Source organism: Atta colombica, unplaced genomic scaffold (genome assembly GCF_001594045.1).
Source record: "Atta colombica isolate Treedump-2 unplaced genomic scaffold, Acol1.0 scaffold47, whole genome shotgun sequence".
Lineage (NCBI taxonomy): Eukaryota > Metazoa > Arthropoda > Insecta > Hymenoptera > Formicidae > Atta > Atta colombica.
Genome location: NW_017259536.1, coordinates 2,013,366 through 2,040,549, shown reverse-complemented (window position 1 = coordinate 2,040,549; position 27,184 = coordinate 2,013,366). Strand labels below are relative to the sequence as shown.

At 33.5% G+C, this 27,184-nt stretch overlaps 1 protein-coding gene across 1 annotated transcript in view; it reads left to right on the top strand.

The window, feature by feature from the left end:
* The first annotated feature begins 2,346 nt into the window (after positions 1-2,346).
* LOC108691593 (icarapin-like) overlaps positions 2,347-27,184 on the top strand; it is a 37,051-nt gene continuing 12,213 nt past the window's right edge. The window contains exons 1-2 of the mRNA XM_018199420.1: positions 2,347-2,558; positions 22,036-22,113. Coding sequence (XP_018054909.1) covers positions 2,492-2,558; positions 22,036-22,113 — 145 coding nt within the window. The 5' untranslated portion in view covers positions 2,347-2,491. The remainder of the gene's footprint in view (positions 2,559-22,035; positions 22,114-27,184) is intronic.

The window sequence follows — 27,184 nt, the reverse complement described above, 5'->3', positions numbered from 1 at the left end:
CACACACACACACACACACACACACACACACACACACACACACACACACACACACACACACACACCCTTTCAATATAGATTTTCGCAAAAAAGGTTTGTGTAGTTTTATATTTCATATATAATTTTTAAGAATTATAAGTATTTTTTAGAAATAATTTCTTTATAAAAGCAAAGACTACACTACAAATCTAAGTGTGTAAAAAGTAACTACAATATATGTGTATAGATTAAGTTCCACGTAAAAAATGACACTGTATTACACGTTTAACTTTTCATGGTTACACTTCAAAAAATCCACATAGTTATTCTGGTTAACATTAAAAAAAAATTATAAACGTGTTAACTTTGGAAAAATGAGTTTTATTACTTAAAAAAATATAACTTTTTAAATTTATAATATTTTTACAAATGCAGTATTCGCCTAATTCTCTTGAGATGATTTATGCTCTGGTCATTTTGACTCACAGTGACCATGAAGGACTAATACATATTATGTATTTTTGTACAGTTAAGGCTGGGCACATTTCAAATATAATACAAAATGTATTTTGTATTTCAAAAAGATCATATGATATATTTTGTATTTCAAATACAATTTCAATGTATTTTATATTTGAAATGCTAAAAAAGATCCTTGGTAATAATCCTTGAAGCAACGCGAACAGACTTACTGGCTATATTCGGAAACGTTAGGGTTATGGCAGAAAACGAGATGCAATTGTAACGAAATGTAATTGTCGTGATCATGACTAGTTGGAAAAGTACCGAGCACGCAAAAAAAATTTGGAAGTACATCGTACTAAAAAGTATTTTGTATTTAAAATAAAAAAAATTTTAAATGCGTATGTTGTATTAAAAAATAAAACATTTTGTATACAAATTTTGGACATATTTTGTATTTGAAATACTAAAAAAAAACTTTGTATTTAAAAAATTTTGAAATTTATATTAAAAATATTATTTTATATTAAATATTTTATATTTTATATTAAAAAAAAAATATTTCGTATTTGAAATACACATTTTGAATGTATTTTATATTTTGTATTTCAAACACTTTGATGATGTATTTTGCCCAGCCCTGAGTATAGTATATATTTTTAGACGCAAAACCGATCACATATATTTGTAGAGCCACTTTTTTACATACAATTAACTTTTTACATACAATTTGCAGTGTAATTTTTAAAACTAATGATTAAGTGATGACTAAGACCTAGTAATACTATAATTACAGACTTCCACAAACATTTTTGTTGCTTCGCATTTTCATATCACAAAATAAGTTTTGAGAATTATAAACATAGTCTTTTAAAAATGATTTCTTTGTAAAAGCAAACTTAATCTTGAAGATTAACATTTATAGTACAGTGATACTAGAACTCAGCAACAATTATTCGAAGTAATTTGTCACGTCTTCGCGGTTGTAAAAGTAGCTCGTGCGCGCGTGTCTCAGGGTTAAGCATCTCATCAGGCAAGTCTCGTCTGGTTCCGAAGTTTCTCGACGGTTCATGTAACAGACTTCTTACGCAAAAGCGCTCAAGCATGGCAAGAGGTACACCGATGCGTGCGTAAGGCGGCCCGCGTGTACACATAAGCTTGTTGTGAGACGCATGATAATTATCGTGTTCCGCTGCGCTAGTTCGCCCGCCATCGTTGCACCGTGTGTTTCTGTAATAATAATAATAATAATAATAATAATAACCCGCATACATAATACATACGCAAGAGGATGTACGTACACACGATTACGCATCTATATACAGTTGCGTACATACGTATATCACGTGCGTACGATAAGGATCCTCAGTACAAGCTGCCGCCGCCTCCTATGACCCGTTTTCATCAAGATTACACAATTTCTCAACGTCTCGGCCTAAACTTGAAACTGTTATTCGCGCCATTTATCTTCTTGCGTTTTTTTTTTCTTGGAAAGTCTCGTGAGTAATGATTTTTCGAACTAAACTGACGACAGGCACGATAACGTTCGCGACGTTTACCCGGAACAAGAGTGTTATTCATGTATTATATACTTAGTCTGTCTACTCGTATAATTATCAGTAAATGCGCAATTGCTCGTCGAACGCTGTCAAAGATACGATTGTTTGTGCACGCCGTACTTTATACTTTTTATTATTCCGCTGGCGGTGTAGAATTATAAAGATCGCCTTTACCGAGAAAAGCCGCGACGTGACTCAAAATCCCGCGCTGCGATCACGTGACGCGCACCACGTGACGAGTGATCGGCACTGATTGGCGCGGCGACGATCGGGGAATCGCATATAGCCGCGGCGCGGATAAAAGCCGCGGGGCAAAGCGTCGGTTTTCCACTGTCCGATCCGGTCTGGCAAGTAACCTTGATCCTTTCGCGAGTCGTACGTGACAGCCATCGTTCGGGTGGACACCGGTTAGTGTCGATCGAGACATCGTCGAAGTAGCAAGCGATCCTTGGCAGTTTTACGAGTTATCGACGTTCCCTGCATGCGACAGGATGAAAACGTTCGTCCAAGTTCTTCTCGTTACGGCGTGCTTCGTCGCCTGTACACGCAGTTTCCCAAGTGAGTGCGATTTTATTATTCTTTTAAATTAACGTATTGCTTTATTTTCTTGTTCGTACATCGCGGATATAAAGTTCGAATTTACACAATGCGACGAGTTGTCATCAGAAATTTATTGCTGACATCAGCGTTTATCGTATTCAAAATACGTTATAAAATTTCTGATATCAATTTTTAGCCTTGCGTTGATTGCCGTGAACGTGATTATACTTCTTAATTAAGTTCTTGTCTCAAGAATTCTTGCGAAGAAATCGTTCTGTATTATTCCCTTAAGCAAAGTATTTTTTCATTTAATAATCACTCAATGCAAATACACTTGTTACAATTGAATCTGATTTAAGACAATTCTTTATGATTGTAACTTTATGATTGCAATTAACTTTTGAATTAAATACTAATCGATGATTATCCATCGTTTTCATTGATTAAATATTTTATGGAATGATATAATTACATACAATGATATAATTACTCACACACACACACACACACACACACACACACACATACACACACACACACACACAAATCTCTCTTAATTTAGAATTGCCGTTTAACTACGGTTTAGAGCTGCCATTCGTAATCCTCTCAAAGTAGTTTATTTATAACTATAAACCGGATTATTGAAGTTAAGTAATGGAATATTCTATTGTGCTATAATCGGCTCTTTCGATTCCATGGACGAAATGGCGCAACTATGCTCCAAAATACTATGTTAAATCAATAAAAGTCGATGTGATAAAAACGAATTTAAATTTAATGCCGGACAGCGAATTAATAGTGAATATTTTCAAACACATTTCGTTTATAAATCGAATAAGCAAATATTTCAGTTAGCCTGCAGATTCAAATTGCGCATAAACACATTTATTATATTTGACTTCTTGTCCTTTTTAAATAACCAGATAAGATAAGTGCACTATTCTGATATATTATATATCAAACAATCTCAGAATTATATTAATTTTATTAAATTAATTTAAACGTTTTTACGCGAATGAATGATTGAAAAAAAGGAGAGAATATAATAAATAAAAAAAATTCAAATCTTTACGCATTTTGCATTGTAATTACAATTGTAATCGTAATAATAAGTGATAAAAAACGCAATCTACATTTTTCACGCTTATTTTCCATACATCCGACGTTTATCGCGGCTCCGTTCGTTGCATTGAGCGATTCTTCGGGATTATTTGCATTCAGTTCACGACATTTATGCCGTCGTTATAAGGCGAGACGGGTGCCCCCGACGGGCGAATATCGCGATTGAATGTCAGGTCACGAAGAAATCGTGGAAGCAGATAGCACGCTCGAACTACTTAAGGCCGTTGTTTACTCGATTACAACTCGATATGAAATTCACTTCCAGCATAGACTTTGCTAATTAGCATCGGATCCGTTTTTGCGAGACGAGAACTGCAGGAAGCTCGTTTAATTGGAGCTGCTTCGTCCCCAAGATAATTGTCCGAGCGAATTCCCGTCGAACTCCAATTTATTCCTCTTGATTTTAATGTAACTTTATCTCTCGGGCCGACATTTGTGTGTCTGAAACGTTTTCAACCATGCGGAAATCTTCACAAAAATAAGTCGACTTTCGGCAAATTGCGAATTACGATTTTGTCGCTAACTTAAGATTCTCCTTTACTAGAGTTGAGATTTCAATTATTATACTTTACGTTATAATCGTTTCAACATCGATCTAACATGTTTTTAAATACAGCAATTTTTAATATAATCATTTTTCAAATATTGAGTATAACAATCTTTTAAATAAACGACAGATATTTAAATTATTTAAATGAATATTATTTATTGTTTATGAATTTTAATTTTTAAACAATTTTTATACAATATTAATAATAAACTTTCATCTCGGCTTTGTTACTTTTGTGCAGTACATTTAGGAATGTGAACGCACGTTCGTTTTCGCATCTGTTTAAAAATATCGTTTATGATTTTTGCGACGCGAGCAGCTCCGCGTCTAAAACAGATTAACGAGTTTGCATTCGAATAATTGTACATGCATAAATGCATGCCGCGTTATTGCGGAGAGCAACATTTGTAAAACAGTCTCGGAACTTTGTGCATATTCGTTGAAGTACCAAATGATAGGAATATTTTAACCAGAGGCATCGTGACACGCCACGCGTATTGCGTCATTACAGTACGCTCTAAATAACTTTGAGCGGTGAAACAACAATCGAAGTTTACAGATTGTTAATTATTATTGCAAAAGATACCGGAGAAATACGCGTGGACGATAGTTCAGCCTCGTAGGAGAACTTTCGTAATTGTTGAATCATTAGTGACCGGTCGTAGCAAGCGGCGTAAAATCATACAATCAAATTTCTTTCGTCATGGGTGAACGTTACAGCGTCTGTTATTACTTGGGTGAGAAGTATGACGCCTCCGGCGAGGTGTTTCTCCTAACGTGATGCACCTGCCAGTTTTCATGCCGCGGAATTTCACTGTTACAACGCGGTCTCCGCAGGAGAGAATGTCTGCTCTCATTACGCTCGCTGACAATCGGGTGACAGCCGGATAATAATGTAATTTTTGAGACTTCCCCGGGACGGTGACTTGCCAACAAACTACGAAAATCGAGTTTCGGTGAGTTTCGATCGTGATGACGAAGCTTCGCTTCGTTCGTCCCGCGACCGGATAGATAGATATTAGGTGAGTTTGTAAGTGTCGAACAACAACGCGAGAGTTCGTCACGGCGCGGCGGTGTATAAGCAGATTGCGCTTCATCCTATTAAGAATACATAATCGTTGCTGCTGGGTAATCTTACTATTCGGTAATCGCGCGTCGCCTTCAAGACGAGCCTGCGTAATCACCTGCAATCGTAAATCTCTTTCGTGCAACAAACATGACGTGTTTAGCACCATTGCGAGCGCGGTGAGCTCTTTGCTACACTCTTCGATTCGTTTGTGCGAATAATTGTACTGTATATCAAAATTGAAACGCAATAAAAGGAAACTTATTTACGCTTGCTAATTAATTATATTACTATTCAATTTATATGTATCAAAGAGTTATATAAGATAGACGCGTTAATGTAATGTCATAACTTCATATAAAATTATGTATAGACTTAAGTCAGTATTCATAATTGATTTTTATATTAGGTGTAGTAAAGAGAAATCCATTATTTTTCCATTCAATTTCATGCAAAAATAATGGATTTCTTTTTACTACACCTAATATATAAGATATATTAAGTACAGTTTCGAGATGTCATAAGTTAATCACAAAGCCGTATTAGCATTTTAAGACATTATTAAAACGGTTTCACAATAAAAATTATAAATATCTTACATATTTACTTTCTTATATTTAAAGGCAGCTTGAACAATATACGCTAACATTATGTACATTCGCTAAATACTGACCTACATTCGTATGGATAATTATGTGTGTCGTGTGTGCATATGTGTGCATTTAATATTTACTAATGTTGACGTACACTGACCATGTCATCTGAAGCCGCCTTAATCAGAGAGTTAATGCTCATCAATTTTACTCAACGTTATACGCTCCAAGCTTTCATAATACTGATGTACCAATATGCCTTTCATCTTGTTACATCAATCTATCGCGATTGTATCTATTAATAATAAGTATTTGTTTTTTTTTCATTCAGTACAATAGCGCGAGTCATCATATTACACACACGAATTAATTCGCATTCGTGTAAAAATGCGCCACGTAAATCATTCAGTCTGCACGACGCCAATTACAGCGGGAAAAAAGTCGTGACTAATTACTTCCGTCACCTAGTTCAGTCTCCGAGTAGTTGATTCACGTAGCATATCTATTGCACAATCCGGTAATGTCATTCTTCTTCCTATGTTCCGCATCGCGTTCGATGAGCCTCCCATCGTCGACCTCCCTTTCACCCGCTCGCTTTACACGTGCAATTGCACCGGTCGGTGCACGTGCATATATCATACTGTCCACGCATAGTACCTACAATGCGGATGTATGACGTACAGCGTACACGATAGCGCAGCATAATGATTACAGAGCAAAGAGCAATAATGTACTCTTGATCGCATACTTTTATTTTACGCCTCTTATTTTTACTGTTAAGAAATTTTTTTTCCCTTGATTTATATAATTTTTATATTAAACCACAATCTCATTAAAATATCACTTAGGGCTCTGCTGCCGCAGATAAAATTTCTGTAACAATAATCTTAAGACGTGAACTTAAACTGATGAGCCAATCAGGATACTGCTTTAGATCTACGTAATCTAACGGAAATAGAAATAGCAGTAAACTTATCTATAAGGCGTTTCAACCGGTTGAAATCTTATCGCGAGGTTATGGATAAGTTTACTGTTATTTCCATTTCCGTTAGATTACGTAGATCTAAAGCAATATCCTGATTGGCTTATCGGCTTGTTTATGTCTTACAGTCACTGTTGCGGAATTTTGTGTGCGACAGTCCTTCTTGCTACTGTATGTATGACTTACGTAGAAAACAGAAGTCATAATAATAACATACAGACGTCATCATGACCTTATCATCATTTATAAGTTCACTTTAAATTATATAAATATGTATATCGTTTTTATCATTCCATAATAAAATACGGTCCTAATAATATCTTACATTATAATAATAACACATGGACGTCATCATGTCCTTATTTATTATTTATAAGTTCATTTTATTATTATATGTCAAATTATATAGATATATATTTTTATTATTCCTGAGATAGAAGATAGAATTATAATGATACTATAGATTATCCTAATATTTCTTACTTGTCATTTGTAAGGTCTTTTATAAATGACAAATAAAATCATGACGACGTCTTCTAGTAGATCGTTAACTTGTGTTCTACCTGAGGAATGATAAAAACGATATATCTGTACAATGTGAACATATAGTATACCTTTACTTTATATTTCGCTCAGAAAAATTTGAAAGAAACGACGGAAGACATTTCTACCGAGTATCATTATTTTGCTGTACCTCTCGTGACTCCATACGTGGAGTGTCCTTGCAGTTTGCTGTGCACCTCCGTATCTGGAGGCGAAGTGCTGCCGCGGATTATGACCAACTCATATTATTTTCCTGTCGCAAACAGCCTGACCCCGTTGACGTAGTGTTGGGCTTGCCTTGAGTGGCAGTGGCAGAATATGCCTCCATTAGTATGCAGTCTGCATCTCGTAGCCGCCTTACCGACCATTTAAATGAAAAAAAGCAGCAGATACGCCGCAAACGTTTTTGTCGGCGCATCTTTTTTTGTTTCTCCTAGACGTTGCCCTGGGGTCAATATCTCGACTACAAATGATTCTGCACAATTAGCTGCATAGAGTAAAACCTATTCAGCAGATAAATGATCCAAGACAGTTATAATAATTTGTGACGTAACTCGGTAATAAAAATAAATGCCGTAAATTCAATCTAGCGTAGAAGCCGTAAATGGATATATATTATATATGTATAGTTATTTTTGTTTAACAATTTCATATCAGACACGTATTCCAATGCTGTTTATATCTTTAAAATAAATAATTTTGATATATATGTCAATAAAACCACACATGAAAATGTCATCAATAATATTTTTATTTTGCTTTATCGTATAGTTTAATGTATCTGAAGAATCAATAACAGGAAATATTATGTTTATTTTCTATATTTTGTAATAAATTATACAGAAAAATCAAAGTAAAATATATTACGTAATATTAAAATAAATATGCAAAATTAATTACGTTACGAATAAATATAAATGTCTAATAATATATGTTAAATTGTTATTAATTATTTCAAGAAGACATTACTCGTGCATACATTTAAATTTTTAACGATAGTAAAGTTGAGTATTTTTTTATAAAGTAAATTATTAGCTTTTAAATAATCTTTTTGTTTGTGCAAAAAAGTCTTCTTCAAGGCAATTCGTTATGGGATGTCATAGGATAGGGTATCTCCTAGACACACGACATAAGATGAAACGAGTATACATTTCAGGATTAAAGTAAAGCGCATCCTTAGCTTCAACTCGTGCACGACTTTTGTCCTAACAATGCATTTTACCACGCGCATTGCATAATTCGTGTAAGCAACATGCTGTAATAACATTTATACAAACGCGCCATACATTGCTTTCTGTAATCCTTAAAGCATAATTGCGATTTATATTAAGTAATTTGTGAAATGAAAGCGGAGATGGAAATACCTAGCAAGAAATTTTAATTTTTCCTCGAGGAAGCAAATTATGCACTGCCACGGAAATTGATGTCACGGAAATTTAAATATTTTGAAATAAAACGCAATGCGAGAAGAATTAATTTCGTTTTAAATTATTTACATGTCAAGATTGATTTACATATATTTATTGGCCATTCTCGTCACGTATAATATCGACATTGGACCTTGCTTAAAAGCACGAACACTTGCTATGGCCGTTATAGTGATTTAACGGCGTCGTTTAATGTAATATATATCGTCGCGATCGCATATGTGTGAAAGGAACACTGTTAAACATCACGCATAAAAGTCTTTACTGGCAGGTAATTTGCCTATCGTCATTTGTTGCACACGAACAGCAATAAAGTGGTAGATAATAAAAACAGTATTTGGGCGTAATTGTCGAATTAAACAAATCTTACACATTCACATAGGAAACGCAAGCTATTTTTAAAGAGGAAGATATTCTTTATGTGGCGTTATGTATGTGTGCACTTTGTCTATAAAATTTATGCGGGAGAAATATTTTTAATTAGCTAATCTTAAAGAATCTTACTCATTCATTTAAATAACTTTTTCCAATTTTATTTTAGTAATTTTAGGGTATCACGAATTTTTTTGGACAAATTCATAATTGTACGATGTAATTGTTAAAATATACACGAAACAAGAGAAGAACGCATTACGTTGACGATATCTATGCATTAAATTTACATTCGCCTGATTTGTTATTCAGAGCAATTTTTAACGTGAATTTTTGCTGTTTTTCTCCAACTTTCAATAATCGTTTCAACTTTCAATAATCAAAACTAATTGGACCCAGACTACTATCTTTGTGACCTAATGTTTTATACAATGAAAGTCAAGAACGCTCTTAGTTACCGAAATAACGACGAGCGAAGCTAATAGACATAAAACTTTTCAATTAAATAAAATCGAAGCTTTCCATATTAACAGCGAAACTTTTCATATTAACGCTCTCGCGAGAAACAAGAAAAGGAAATATAGAAATCCCTGGCAAACAAAGGACTGCGAAAAGGACGAGCTTATGTCAATATTCGTGAAATGATAAAATCAAGTTTTGCATTTAGCAATCATATGGCTACACATTTACGAGTTTCAACTTTGCCATGTTATCATATTTGCAATTGCTGGTCATAATAATTATTATAATGTGCGAATACATTTGCATAGTTCATGTCATAAATTTTGCAGGTTATGGAAATTTTTATAAATGAATCAATATTAAATTGAAAGTCAATGTTAAATATTTTTTTCGTATATTTTAGTCTCAAATTTTTTTTTTTTTGACGTTACAAAAGTAATTTTGACGTTACATAGTAATCACCTGTTATTCTGGAGTTTAAGTTCTGGAGTTAAATTTCTGGCTTAAGTAAGTCTTGCCAGCGAACCAATAAAGTGGCACACCAGATACAAATAGAAAAATACACGATTATCGGGAAATAGCACAGAAGACACACAATAATGTGCAGCACAGAAAGCGCCACAGTATCGTGGCCATTCTTGTTGACGTAAAGAATTATGGGATGGTCGTTCGGTCAGTCGGTAGCAGACAATCCAATTATCCGCGAATCGCGAAGCCATAAACTGCCGCGACTCTTGGTGATGGTGGTGGAAAATGATAGAGTAATTATGAATAGGTGAATAGGTGCATATCGCGCATAGACATCAAAATCGGAACTGCCAGGTGGAAATTCGTTTGAAACCAATCATTAGCGCTTTCCTCGCCTTCTCTCGTTCGCTCGCTTTTTGTCATATAATAGCGCCGCCGTAATCGTTGCTTTCCTGAAAGTCTAATAACGAGAATAACGAATATTCCTCCGAAACAAATTGAAATCCAATCTCGCGTCTCGGCGAATCTGTCGGGAGCAAAAGTCAATGCACCATTGATTTTTAGCAAGCGTGACCCCACTGAGAGAACGGTAATTTCAGGGGAGAGGGATACAGTAGTGTTCGATTGACAGAAGGAAGAAATGGATTTTTTTATCGATTTTTGGAACGGACAAAGAAAATCTTTTGCACATTAGCCTTGGCTATATCTTGAAACTGTATCGCAAGGCGTGGCGTGAGAATTAAAAATAGGATATATAAGTTACGATTGCGAAATTATTCGTGTGTAATTATCAGTCATAAAATATAAACGTGGGCAGAACAATACTAACATTTTGTAAAGAACAAAACAACTTGCTAGATAAATCATCTAGAAGAGAAGATTAATGGAGTTTCTGGCTCAATGTAGGGATAACGCAAGATAACGGGGATGGTGCAAAACTTTTTTCTCTTTCTTTTTTTTTTTTTGATATATGTCCCTTGGAGTCATGTTACGCGTACATTAGTTACACGAAAAACGACGCATTTGACAGACATGAAAAAACGAAAACCGTCAGTATATTTCTGGATATGTAATCTCAACAGTCTCATGATAATAAGTATATTGCATATGGGAACAGGTATAACAGTCACTAATTAGCAACAAATTGATTGTGTAAAGATTCTCAGAAAATATAGTTATAATAGAGGCTTTGTTTCCTGACAGACGAAGAAGAGATACGTATATCAAATAAAATATTTATCGTTCAGTTGTACGTTTCCTATTATATCTCTTCGTACATATTCCGAGCGATAGGAAAACAATAACGCATTATCTGTTGCATTATTAAGGGTTATATCTGAAGGATTAATTACTGAATAATAGAGAATTAATATTTATATGTGTAATAATTTAAAAATTATAAATTAAATAATTGAAATATTATTTTTGATTCATTATTAACTTTAAAAGTAAAATAAAATCGGAAATCTACAAACAGATACTTATTTATTGCTAATGCACAGAAAGAATGATTTTGCTGAAATATCTAAAAATTTAAGTAGATACACATTTTAAAATAATTTTGTTGGAACATTAAAATAATTATGTAAATAATGAAATTTAAGCACGATGAACAATGCTGCAAAAACTTTTGACATTTTAGCAATTAGTTTGAGCATTCTATCTAATTATTTTGATAATCCGACGAGAATTATTTTCATATCTGTATTAAATTTTTTAATATATCAACAAAATCGTTCTTTCTGCGTGCTTGCAAGAAAAAACATTCGTGTTTTCAGATCTATTGTAATTTATAAAAAAGAAATATATATAGGTATATATGTATATATATATATATATATATATATTCCCATAAATTTAAATATCTTTATCTATTTCTGCCTTATATAAACATGATAACGTCTTACATCACTCAAAATCCCTAAACGTGTCACATCTCATTGAGCTCATCTCTTCTTCTAACCGTTACTCACGCAACATTCAATGAACCAAGGCATATAATCCATATTGCATCTCAAGTATTTAATGCCGTTAGAACGTAACGGAATTTATCGTCGAGACGTTGTATTGATCTTTACTTAAGCGAAGCGATGTACGCGCGCGTGTGTGTGTCAGTAATCCTCGTTTTGCGTGATCATCGCATTTCCGAAAATCACCGTGGTGTGATCGACAAAATCGCGTGGAAAAACGTACGAAACACAACGATCGCCCACATTTTTCGTCCGAAAAAAAACTTTTCGGCTTAACGTGAATCGGATTAATACGGTAGTCTTCGATAATACGGGATAGCGTAGAAATTCAGGACACCATCTGCATCCCGTGTCGGAATGCCTTTTATCTTTGTATAATAATTCGTTTGCACACGAGAATTTCCAATTTTGTTTCGCAAACGAAATCTGATGTTTTAGCGCATCTAGATCTGTGATATCACAGAATTTTTTTTTATTTGCGATAATTAAACTGTCTCTTATCGCAATATAGAAATAAAATTCTTGCAATGCAATTGCATTTTAGCTTCTAAACTGTTGTGCATTTATTAAGGTGCGCTTTACCAGTGTAAAAAAAAAGATATGACAGATCACGAAACGTGACATTTACAACGGAACAAAGTGGAATGGTTTCCAATTATTGCACGAGAATATTTTTTCGCGATGCGCAGACAACTTTGCAATCATTTTCGACTGCAATGTTATGACTAATATGTTCGATGTCTTGAGATCACATTTAGCACCGAATATAATTTTTCATTTTATATTTTATTTTCAGCGCACATAAATCCGTCAGTACATTCAAAAGTAAGAAGATATATTTAGTCTGAAGAAGCGATAATTAACAACATATGTATGCAGCTATTAAATAGCGTTAATACGCGACCGATTACGTGTATAATACGTCTGTCATAACTTTAAGACATTCATTAACAAGATATTTATACCTAGAGATATTAATACACTTGAAGACCAGTATGTTACGCAATGTTAGTTTAACATTATAATGCTGCACGGAAGGCACCTAACAAAGAGAGACTTACATATGTATTTTATCATGGTATTTGATCAGCTTTTGCCTGATTATTCTGAGGCATCAAAAAATAATTCCTGTAATAAAGCAGTAAATTGTACCTCTGCGTATTTTTCGAGGAAAGTGATTTTAGGTCACGACGATCATTTTTAAATTTGGGAGAATCGATAGATATTTAAAAAATATTATTATATATACATATATACATATATATTAGGTCCTAAAATTGATAGTTTTTGAAAAAATTGGCATTTTTTGATTCCAAAGCTTGAAATATTTTAAACAATTACTACTTGTTGAAAAAACGATAAAAATCAGTACAGATAGTACAGGATGTTACGGATCGTATACTCAAATTATATGTTTATACATTCATGTCCGCCGGAGCTGTACGCTCTAAATTTCTTGCAGTGAAATCTCACTCCAAGAGAGTAAAAATGCAACCATCCTTGAAAAAAAAAATGAAAATATTTTACTTCTTAAAAAAAAGTGACGAATTTTATTCTTTTTAGAGTGAAATCTCACTTTTTTGGAGTGACATTTCACTTTTTTGAAGTAAAATTTCTTCACTCTGAAAAGAGTGAAAATTGTCATTCTTTTTTTAAAAAATAAAATATTTTCACTTTTTTTCAAGGGTGATTGTATTTTATTTTCTTGGAGTAAAATTTCACTGTAAAAGAGTGTATATTTTTCTAATTTTAAATAATTTCAAATATTTCATTTACGTTTAAACGAAGAGTAAAGAGATTTGAAAGTGATCCGTCATCGTGACCTAAAATCACAATTTTTTCGAAAAATACGCAGAAGTGCAATTTACTATTTTACAGGGATTATTTTTTTGATGCCCCAAAATAACCACTAATAAGCTAATAAAAATTCATGAACTACATATAATTATATGTGAGTTTCTTCTTGTAATTGTAGTCACGTTTACTTATTATAGATGTCTTTAGACTTCATACATGTCCTTTGCGCTCAATGTACAGACGATAAATGAGGAGCAGATTTTCAAAATGCGTTTTATTCAAAATTTGTAATTTTCAGAAAACGATTAAAAAAAGAAACTATGCACTCAAGAAAAATACAGAAAATAACAATATTGTCAATCAGTAAGATGTGAAACATCAAACAAAATTGTTAAACAATTGAGAAAAATGTTAAACAAATGCATTTTGTTTGTCTCTGATTAAAAAACATAATGCACTTCAAAATGTCTGTTTTTTCAGTATATAAATTAACGACGACAAAATGCTTTCTGAACATCTCAGAGTAGCTTTCAACATATTGAACAGTACGCCTCTAACTAAAAAAACAAAATTTTGGATAAACTGCATTTTAAAAGTCTGCTCAAATTCTTATCAAGTTAAAATCGATCCGCAATTTCTACAAAATCGGACCTACGGAGTAGTCTCGTATACACAGAGTGCATAATATGCAGTGGTGTGTCAATCTAACGCACTTACCTCCACTGAGCGTGCAATAACTTCTTGCTTCGAACGCGGATGATGTACGAACGAATATATATTTACATACGAATTCGCTTGCGCGTATATACGTGTGCACGCGTACATGTGTGCGTGCATGCGTGCAGTCTATACGTCGAGCGAGTCATACCTCACTATACGAGATGCAAGTACTTCCAAGTTATTACTCCTTTGACATCAAGTACATACTCGTGCGGTACTCGCTATTTCGATTCCAAGTTTCATAATGTCGAGGCTCTGTGAACTAGCAACGCCACTTCCCGTTCCACACCTCGATTGGTAGGTGCCCCTGTCTATCCTTACTGTAACCCATCAGTTGAAACTGCAACTTTGATATCGACGAAAGCTCAGCGTGTCGCCCAGCAGAGATACGGATCATTGCGAAATAATATGGGGATATTACTCCGCCACGTAATTCATTTTACCCCTGTCTGCAGTAAAATTAAATTCCAAGCTCTTGCAATGTTCCTTTTTTAAACTATTTCTTTCTACGGTGACATTTTCGCATGTTTAATTCGTATTATGTCTGTTTTATCTCGTTTCTTTTGTTATATAATTAATTAATAATTAAAAATTATATAACTTCTTGGGGAATTATAGTTTATTTGTAAAAAAAATCGAATTGTACTAGGATTCTATTGTTTAATTTTTCTGAATATGAAATTTATTGAAGTATTTAAAAATTTTGATAGATATTCTGAAAATAACTTTATTGAACCTTTTATTGAACCATTAAAATAATTATCTAGGGAATCAAACGTGATGAGCAATGCAATAAAAGATTTTGATACTTTAGCAACCAGCTTGAGTGTTCTATATAGTTATTTTGATAGTCCAGACATGTATCTAATTACATTTTTAGATGCTTCAACAAAAGTGTAAAAATAAATAAAAAATAAATAAATTTAAAAATAAAAAATAAATAAATTTAAAAATAAAAAATAAATCTGTCCAATTTTTAGCATAATAATATAATAATAATAGTGAAAATGAATATAAATTTAGAAAATAATTATAACTGACAAGTATATGTGCGCGCATACATGATAAATGAAACGAATGAAAAATTCTGTTAGAATAAAAAGACATTCTACAAATAGAATTCTTAAAATTTCTGAAAATGGAATTCGATGCACTGCAGTTGTATGTACTACAAGACATCAGCGAAGCATAGCGCGATGAGACGCTTCCTCGGAGATTTGAATATTTTTTTTTTTATGAACAACATGTACGTGCGCTACGAGGTATTATCTTTTTTCCTCTCGGCTTTTTGTCGGTTCATGTTTGCTATTGATTTTTTTCGCATTTCTCTTCGCATCGGAAATATTCTCGCATCGGCAGACTCATTTTCAGCGCAATCAAGTCGCTTGAGACGTTCAGATAATGAGAAATAACTTCGACGAGATTATAAAATACGTGCAAAATAGTCGCTAAAATTATGCGCATTGCTATCATAAAAAATATATAACAAATATATAATAAATGAAGCTTCGATAATCGGAATAATTTGAGAAATAATTATGGACCGGCGTGACATTTTGTCACATGATACACGTGTACACGTTATACCGTCCACGGTCGACGATCATTTCTTTCTTCTTACTCAGTATTTTTCCTGTTAAAACATACGGCAAGCCTGAGAGCTTCTTAAAAATTTAAATAAACGCAAAAGTCTCGCGTTGCTAACGCAAAGTTTAAGGAATTTTAATAAAATGCCGGTCGGAGAGTTACCATACGACTTAAGGAGTCGTTCTAAAAAGTGTTGCGTCGCGCGATTGTAATATCTTTGACAAATATTTATCAGTCCCACGTGATGGCGGTGGGACGGTCCACAGTGAAATACACGCGTCGCACGATGGAATAAAGAGAGAAGCATATTTTACGAGACGTCGCAGCAGCAGCGATGTCGGACCTGTAATTTCTCGCCCAACAGGATATGCATTTTTTCATGCAGTTACATCTCTTCCGGTAAACAGACTAAATAAACTGCGAGGCTTGTTCGCTAACAATCGAGCGACCGATCCCTGTACTTACTATCTTTCGTTTGAGAAAGAAACTTTCGTTTATCTGGTAAAAGCGACGTAAAACGCGAGAGAATCACCCTGTTTCACCACCAGTGAAGCAAAGATGGTATCCATTGAAGTGAAACAAATCTAGATTAACGAAAACAATAGTGCAAAATTTACTTAACCCAAAAGGGCGAAAATATTTCATATAATTGCATGCAACAACATGAAACAAAACTCTAATTTCAGGTATTTTTCTCTTTAAATTTAAACTTCAGATCTATTTGAACGAAATAATCTTGAAACAGAAGGGAAATGCAGAATATCTTTAACAACCAAGTGAAATATTTTGCCTTCCGGGTAAATTTGCACCGTTCGAAAGCGAGGAGGTTTTCGCGCAAATAGGCGAACGTCGTAGTATCTTCGTTATAAATAACGTGAGTTTATAATACTCGAACTTCCCAGTTAATTAAGCGCTCCATTAATATGATATTACGCCGTAAACAAAGGCAATTTCTGCGGAATCTGAGCGAAATGGTTCGAAATTTTATTGTTCTTCGTTCTCTGTAATCGCTTATAATCCGCAGATATTTCTAACTATCGTTCGATGCGAACTTGTTAAGTTGTTAATTTGATGCATCGTCGTCGCCGGCAGCGAGCATTTTTCACGACGGCTTTATCGTATTAAGCGCTTGTTACGAAACTTTCCTGCGGATAATATCTGTAATAGTAGAGAACAAAATGAAAGAGAAATAGAGATAGATACACTGAGAAAAAAAAGTTGTTTTTTCCAAAAATTAGTTGATTAACTAAATATAGTGGTCACGGGCTGTCAAGAAAATATTTGTTAATTCAACCGAATATTTGTTAATTCAAACAAATAATATGTTTTAAATTTTAAGATTTTGTTAATGTAAATTTATAAATATTTGAACTAAATAATCACTATGAACGAAACGCATTTAGTCAAGTTAACAACTTTTTTCTCAATGTAGAGAGAGAGAGAGAGAGAGAGAGAGAGAGAGAGAGAGAGAGAGAACGCAATAACAATAGAAATCATCATCTATTCACGTCAATTTCGATGAATCGGATTAATACCCTATTTGATTGACGGCTTCATTATCTTCTACGGTAATTGCTGCTATACAGATCGTTTTCAGCAAACTACGTTTACTTTTAACGAGTAAGATGACGCGTTTTGAATATCGGAAAAGAGGGAAAGGGAGAGTTCGTTTTCCATTAATATGTCTACTGTCAAATTTACAAAAGGAAGGTGAAATTCCGAGACGGACTTTCCATGTTTTTAGTGCTAATTAGAGTATTTGCCATATAATATCATGTGCATGCATTATATTGCTCATGAAACTATTAATACTTTGCCGCAATTACTGTAATTATCTTATATTATGCTGTATATGTGGTGGATCGATCGAGTCGACAAGTATTCCAATTAAGCATTCCGATCGGTCGACGACGACTGCACGTCCCAAATCTCTATCCCTGTATTCTTGTTTGGAATGCAGTTTATTACTTTCAACAAAGCATAAAAAGAGTCGCTAACTTGATTCCCGATTGTAAACTTAATTAACCGGTAAATTGCTGAGTGTTGGTCATGAAACTAATATCGAGCAGCGCTTGAGAAAAGCGAAATAAAAAAAAATAAAATTTGTCCACCCCAGAAAATCGATTTCAACCGCGGTAATAAAGAGTTTAATACGTGCATTTGTACTTTTAATTTTCGCCGTATTTCTTCTCGTATTTTTGCTGTGTTTCTTCTATGAGAATTCATAGTCACGCGAATTACAAACTATATCTTTCTATATTCACACGTAAATCCAATTCGCGATTCTAATCCGAATGCACGATAATTCGAGGAGAATGCTGGGAATTTCTAACGATACTCGTCACTCTTTTCACTGCCGCGCCGGAGGATATCTGTTTTTGACAGCTACACGATGGTGATCCATCCATAAGAAGTGGAATTTTGCCAGCCGATCCCGAGGACACTGCGGAAACGCCGAATTTCAGGAACGAATCTATTTGAAATGGGAATCTTTTAAAAAACAATTTCAACGCTAAATAGACTTTTATAAAAAATAATTTATACACCGTTAAATCTATAGTGTCAAATTTAATCTGACGTAAGTCACTGGTTTGTATTAAACATATTGTTATTTTATATCAAGCCTGTCCAATTTGAGCTCCGAAGCCAAAATACAAAGTCATCGACGTAAAAAAATTCAATGTGACTAAAATTTTGGAAAACACTATAAAGTATTGATAAGCTTCACTCAGATTCGTATCAACACTTACAGTCCCCGAAATCTTAAAATTTTTTGCGTCGATAGCATTTGCGTTTTGACTCCGAAGCTCAAATTGGACAGATCTATATTATACTAAAACGATAATTAAATTTGATACTATATCATGTCAATTTGACGCTATAGGTGTCAATTGGAATTGACATTGTACAGTATGAAATATAAGCACTTTTAATTCAAACTAATATAATTGAGCAGAAGCAATGGCGATTAAGTTAAATTTGACTATAGATTTATGTAACAATGTACAAAATAATTTTGTCCAAAAAAAAAAATATTTGTTGATAAAATTATGTTTTTGAGGGATTATATGTTTTGTTTAATATCTCACGTATATAACCCAAAGATTTCCCGGAAATTTGGTTCGCAAAACGCGTTTACTATCCGCTCCTGGCAAAACTTCTATTTCATCCTGCAGTCAATGGCAGTCGCGCCGCGACGCCGACGCCGACGCCGACGCCGACGCTGCGCCCCCGCATCCGCGGTTTCCTTTTTACCGCGGCACCGCATTAAGCCCGCCTAATGTCACTCGAAGAAGCGACGGGCGAAGGGAACGGAGAAAAGTGGGAAGTGTAAAAAACGAGTGAACCCGATAGATCGATCCGGCGGAAATTTCTCAGGGGAACAACGCCCGTGAGCGCGATGCCGCAGGCCGTTCAAGCGCTATCCTACATCCATCACGCAGAATTTGCACATTGGTGCTGGACAACTAGATTTACTGGCGAAATACCCACCGGCGGAAAGGGCGGGTCGTAATCACGAAAGGAATCCACGCAATTTATAAGGCGTATATAAATTGAAAATTATTTACAGAAAGAATTAATTCCGTTATAGCGCATATATATTTATATGAATATTTATATTACCCCCTTTTTTTTTTTTTATACTAATGTAACTCCTTAACGCACACGCTGTGAAAGCCCGAATTGTTATAACCGATCTAGCAAAAAATCGTCACAGATTAAATTTCTGAGGTAAAAGCGTACTTCCGTTCTCTCAATTAAAGCGCAAAAAGTGCCGCATCACAATAATCAACAATATCGGTAAAGTATTAAAACACAACGGACCAGGTAGATGTTCATATATTTTGCATGTGAATTGCAATATAAATAATTAATCGTCACTATTTATCAACGCGGTAATGCATAGTGAACGTATAAATTCGTAACGTATTATTAATCTCTTACGCGATGAAAATTTGTGCTTTTACGAACGATCGATGCGAGCGGCGCGTGTTTTATCAATCCCGCGAAATTAACAATTTAATTTGTGACACGTAACCGTTTTCCCTCGAAATTAATATCACGCCCGAGAATCGATTTTTCCGCGGATGCGGATAGGATAAGATCGGTCCTTTTCACGATTCCGTCAGAGGCGTTTCGGCTGCCCTATCAATCTTCACCGCCGTTTTTCAGTTGTGAGCTCACGCTCGCGGATTTTCTCGGGTCCGCGTTACTGCGCTTCTTGCATGCAGAAGGGGAATAGATTGACTGAAATTGACACCTACACTCCCGCCCGTCAATGCGAATTGACGACGACCGAATTGGATAATCGGTGGAAACGCCACGATCTCGCCGGTGATGTGAGCATATCGTGGCACGACCTAATCTTTATCCTCGCATCATTGTGTCACTATCGTCCTCATTTCTCTCCTAATTTCTCAATATATCTTTTCTTAGAGCTTTTATCGGAACGCGTACTAATATAAATTGATAATGTCAAATTATATCCAATATGAATTATTTTTTATCATTTCTATAGGTCGTCATTGCTCCTATTGAATATATCATTAATTTAATTAACACAATGGAGTTAACCAATTTAATTTTTAAAATTGTATTGTAAAATTAAATTTGATTCAGTTTGTTTTTTACGGTATATTATACAGTAATACATTGATGACGTGAAACTAATCACAGAAAATAGATTGATTTACATTTTGACACATGGATGTTAAAAATAACAAAATGTTATTTTTAGCTCAAGGGATTGAATTACTATTGTTCTTTTGAATCTAACGGTGTACGTTATTCGATATCAACACGACGAGTTTTTTATTTCTTCGACAATATCCAGAATTAATTTTTTTCATCAAAGTTCATATTTTTTATGGAAAACTTTTTTCCGTCACGAGTGCAGTAACGTAAAAATTTGCAAAAATTCGTGAGATTATTTATAAAATGTTTTTATTCGTTAGAAGTTAAATATTACATCGGACGATTTTGCAAAAAAATTCACGTAGATTTGAGGTGTCGCAGCCACGGTCGGTAATATTCGTTAGAAATCCTTCACGACCACACCACTATCTGGATTGGATGATGTATGATGTAATTAATGGTTATTTCGCGGCTAATTGCCCAGGCGATTATGACTTTTCCACGTGTATGTCGCTGCACTGCCACGGCGAACATGAGAAGGAAGTTTTAAATAGCATGTCCTAAATAAATTGCAAAATAAGTTTGCTCATCGATATAACATATTTTAATTTTTAAATGCATTGAAGTTGATATGTGAAATAAAAATAAAATAGATTCAATTGAATAAATTAAATTCCACCAATGATTACGTATATTACTAATATAATTGTTTATAATCGTAAGAATCTTTCGATCAAATAGAAAATGCTAGTGACAACGTAAATTTTGATTTTATTTTTGAAAAAAAAGTTGTAAAACAATTTGATTTTGTCGTTGATAAATAAAGAATAGAACGTAATTTCCACACTGAAAAAAAATATAGTCAATTTTAATAAATATTTAGTTAAATATTGCCAACTAAATATTTATTAAATATAAAAATATATTTATTTGATACAAGAAATGTTAATTTGATTTAACAATCATTTTTTTTATTGAACGAATATTTATTAAAATTAACTATATTTTTTTCTCAGTGCATATACAAATAAATAAATATATATATATATGCACTGGGATATTTAAAAAAAATGAAAAAATTTTTAAATTTAATATATATTACTTTAAGAAAAATTCTATAAGATATAATCCGTCTAGACTTAACAAATTTCGATAGAAGATTTTGCATAGTTCATACTGACGATAACTATTTTTATTACAGGTAGCTTAGGATACGATTCGTCTGATGAAGATGATATCGAAACCTCCTTCGACTTCGCTATGCCTAATTTGTTTTCTGGTACGTAACATTTACAGTTATATTGAGACGGGATATGTGTGTGTGTGTGTGTGTGTGTGTGTGTGTGTGTGTGTGTGTAATATAGCTTTGATTTTTTTTTCAATGTGTTTGTTTCTCTTAATTGCATTACACATTTTCTTTTCTCTCTGTAATTAAAAACAAAAATATATATATTTGAAACATAAAATAAAAAGAAGAAAAAAAAGAGAAGAGAAATAATTCGTAATAAAATAATTATAGAAAGAGCACTATAATAATTGGAAAAAGAAAAGAAATTTTATATCATCTAGAATTGTTTCAATATCATATTAACTAATTCTTATCAATACGCAATCATCCGTTCGTATTTTCATCACACGTTTCATGCTAGATACAGCCGCGATAAAATATTGATTTTATTCATCCGCTGTGAATGCTATATTTAATGGAAACGAGTATATGGTATTTTTTGACGTTGAATACGCGCTAAAAGATACGAACTTAATGGCGGCTGTGTCAAATCAAATGTTAAATACAGATGCGAATGTAACCCGTTATTTTCATTAGCGCCTCCGCACTTTTGCGCTTTAACACAGAGATTCGCAAATGCGATACACGTGAGAGTGCGAATTTGTGTGCCTCTGACGGGTAGATCATAGAGGTGTGCGCAAATATCGCGCATATATCGTACGAACGGCCGGAAATGCAACGTACAGCCACGATTGCATCGCGGGCGTCAGTCTCATATTCCGCTTACATGCGGTTTGTCTGAGCGTAACTTCCGTCAGTGTGCGCCTACAGGGACATTTGGTATTGTTAATGGTATACCAATTACCACCGCGTTCCGTCGTTCACTTCATATGAATCTTGCTTACAATTAGTATACGACTAATCAATGCTATTGTATCATTAAGAGATTAATTATTAGCGCAACATTTTATTATTTTATACATCATCTATACCAATATCTTTCACAACAATAATAATTCATTGCATCGATTGAAAGTAAATTCTGCAATAATTTAACCGAGAAACGTAAAAATAACATATTGAGGTTACGAACGAAGTTAGTTCGAATTATAAAATTAACTTGCAAATTAAAATTGTGTTTATATAAACCTATAAAAAGACAGATATTACTTTATTTGATAAGAAAAGAATGTGTTTGAATGTTTAAAAATAAAACAGGTCGTTCAAATGAAAGTCTGAAAAGGAAAGAATTTCTTTTTACGAGCACAATACCTTATCTATAAAACATAAATATAGGAATCCCTTCCTTTTTTCTCAAGATAGATAGTAATAATTGGAATTTCAAATATCCGCGTTGATGTCGATGCATTAAGTCAGTAATGTCGCGCTATGCTTGTATTCTGCAGATTATCACGCAGCTTTACGGAAGGCACTTCCGCTCTTCCACGTTCTAGGATGATCAACAATCTCTCGTAAACCAGTTCGACTGCAAGATACGTACGGCTTGTATGTGTGTGTGCGCGACCGCGGTAACAATGTCTCGCGGGTAATGAGTCGCTTATTCGTGTGTGGGAGCTCATACGTGCCGCCCGTCACTCTCGTTGCGCAACAATTCGTGCTCTGGATCTATCGCAAAATGATACCGCACCCGTAGGTCATGCCTTCGCTCTAACAATGTATCACCATTTGGCCATCATCGATGATCGCATTTAAGGGAATCCTCATGTGGAACTGGACCCGCATTAATGTAATTGCGATGTATATGTGAACGAGATTTTCGTCGAAAATTTACGCTGCACGATAGCCAATGCGATTAAAATCTCACAAAGGACCCCACGCTAATTTTATGAAAAATTGGATCCCCGATGAAATGAGTTATTTTTCATATACGTAGCTTACAATGTGATGAAAAAAATGTCAAATTGATACAAGGCTGAATAATGGATGGTTTTTGAGCTACGATGTATCAAATGTGTAAAACTTGTGCTCACAGAGCACCCTTGACACACACGATCACAAATTATTCATTATTGAGTCTTGTGTCTATGACATCTTTTGTTCACAACGTTATAAGCAACATTATTATACATGAAAATTAATTCACTAGAATTCTATTGTCGATATAATTAGAGCAGACACTTCAAAAGGTGGAATAATCGTTAAAAAAAAAATAAAAATAAAAATATCCTACTGGAATATTTAAGAAAGTTTGGAATGTAAATATATTCTTGTATATGAATACGTGGCTTGTTAAAATCAGCAATCTTTCTGATTGGAATCCGCAGGAAGGAAAACTAACAGTAAACAGATTTCGTCTTGCTTCCTGTTTCTCTTTCGGAAGAGTAAACACGGAATAAACAAATACAAATCGATGCTTTTCCATATTCTTGCAATTATGCACCGAAGAATTTGCAGAAAATGAACGCATCGGAATCGAACGCATCTAGAAACTTATTTATCTTCAAACATTTTTTTTGTCTAATCGAGCTTGGAAAATGCTTGGTATGTGCAAACAAAATTAAACAAAACGACGGTGAAAAAACCGTTTGCGTAATATGTTTTCATGCCTTTTTATTAACTAATATTTAACAAAATTCTCGTTAAATATTTTCATGCGTTTCGCGCATGCGACGCGCGTTTTATAAATATTTATAGAGCCCAAACAATATGCATCAAATGCCGAATATTCATTCGAATAAGCAAAAATTTTACATTGGGGTACGGCCTGAAAAATTCGCACGATTTCCCAAAATAGAGGCGACTTTGCAATTTCCTTAATACTCGTAAAACGCTATCGCTGCTCTTATCGCGAGATATATAGCTGTACAGTGTTACATCCATCGCACCATTAATCGATATACGTAACTACAGCATTATATGCCGGCGAGAGAAAGAATAATAGGTAGCCGTGGTATTCTAATGAAAGCAATTACCAGAAAATATTGTTCTAATTAACCAAGTTGCGATTACTAATGCGCTACAAAAAAGTTAGAGATTTCCTCACGGCAAGAGAAAAAAAGAAAGTCGATATAAAACTCCGTAAATTCGGATGGTGTAGAACGTAATGCAATATTGAAAGCCATTTTCTTAAAATTTCAAAAATTCAGCACTTATATAAGATGAATTAATACTGACGGTATTAATTCATCTTATATAAAAAGATATAAGTAAAATATGCATAAAAATAAAAATGACTTCTTACTAAGATAATTGTATTAACTTTATCATCAGATTTTTTTTCAGTTTATTAGTCCGATCTATATTCTGTATTATATATTTAATTAAATGTAAAATTTGCCTTTGATTACGCTAGATTTTTAAGATTCTTTAGTAAATCGAGTTACCAGAAATATCTAATTTTTTTATATAATGAGATTGAAGTACCAAAATTCTACGATAAATTAACGATGAAATAAGAGAGAAAAAAAATGTTAAAAATGTATAACTTTTCATATATAATTTAGTGGCAAATAAGGCTCACTTCTTTGCTTAACTGCACACAAATCTTATCATAATCTTTTCTCAAAAATGAAATTAATAGTTCAAAAAATTACAATTTTAATTATCAAAAAAACGTAATAGGTCAACGGCCATTCTGGAAACTATTTACATGGATAAACTTGCACTATAAATATAATCTCGATAAAGATGCAATTCTTGATTTCCTATCGTATGTACTATTTTATTAAAACACATTATACACACAAAGTTTTAATATTTTATTGAAATTATGCGGATATTTATAATTTTGGGAGGGCACCCCAAATTTTTTGTACTTTACTAAAAACCACCTAAGGTTTTCGACAAGAGCACATAAAAACTGTTTTTAAAATAATTTTCGCTGAACTTGAATTTGTCGAAATATTTCTATCAGGTCCGATTTTTGAGATATAAAAAAAAAGACATTTGTTCAAGTTGTATAGGAAAGTTTCATAGAACAATTTGATATTTTATTTATTAAAATTTTTATTTATTAAAATTTATTTATTGAAATTAAATTAGAAAAAAACTAGAGGTATTGAGCATTTAATTTTTGTTTTTTTATTTTGTTGTTTGTAGCAGTAATTGCCTAACATGTTTTCATTTCAATATCTTTGATGAACGTCTCTCAATCCTTATCAAATCCTAGAGGAAACGTTCACTTTGCACCTTAATTCTTCGGAAAAAAATATCATTATCTAAAAATTGACATGTTATATTTAAAAAATTCGATTTGATGGAATTTTTTTCTGAAATTTGAACTCATCGCCCTAAATAAGTTTAATAAAAAACTTGTTCCCTTTTCTTGTACTAAAAATTATTCAATAAATTAGTGTTATTGGCTGTAACGTTGCATCGCAAATTCATATCAGAAGAAATGAAATAAGATCTTTTATCCGAGGAATACAAGATTCGGGATCATTCCTTTATATATTATACTAATTATCCTATTATACTTATTATGGGATCTTCATTTATTATCAGCCAGTGGAATTTAACGCACGCGTCGCTATAGTGATAAATACTTCGTGCATACATATTTTTGTGCGCCGATAAAAACATTCAACAAAGAAAGGTATCCGATCGATCGACGTGATTAACGGTGTTATCGCATGGAATTTATAACAAGGTGATCCCGAAATCCGGTATGCGCGTAGGTGGATAAGATGGCACGTGTAACACATCCAACAAAATAAAATCTGTTGTGCCGATGAACATCATCTTTCATGGCCTTTTGAAGTGCAGCGAGTAAAGGTCGCAATATTAAATGTTAAACTCACGACGATATGAAATACATGCACGGATGTGAGAAATAATAAATGCTGCATGCTACAATAAATAATATCCTTCAGCAATGTTAATGCAAAAACTGATGTTATTTTGAGAATAAATGTATTTAAAAGTTTTATTAAATATGGATACATTATAATAGATTAAGCACGTGTCTGATATTAAACGCAACTACGTTAAATTAAAAATACCTGTGTTTTATTAAATAAATTATAAATGCTAAAGATAAAAGGAGAGTACAAACTGGAAAATATATTTTTAGACGTGCAATTATTCATATGAAAATTTGTATGAAAATTAAATAAATCGCTGGGTTATTTTAACAGATAGTTTATATAGTTTATATACATAT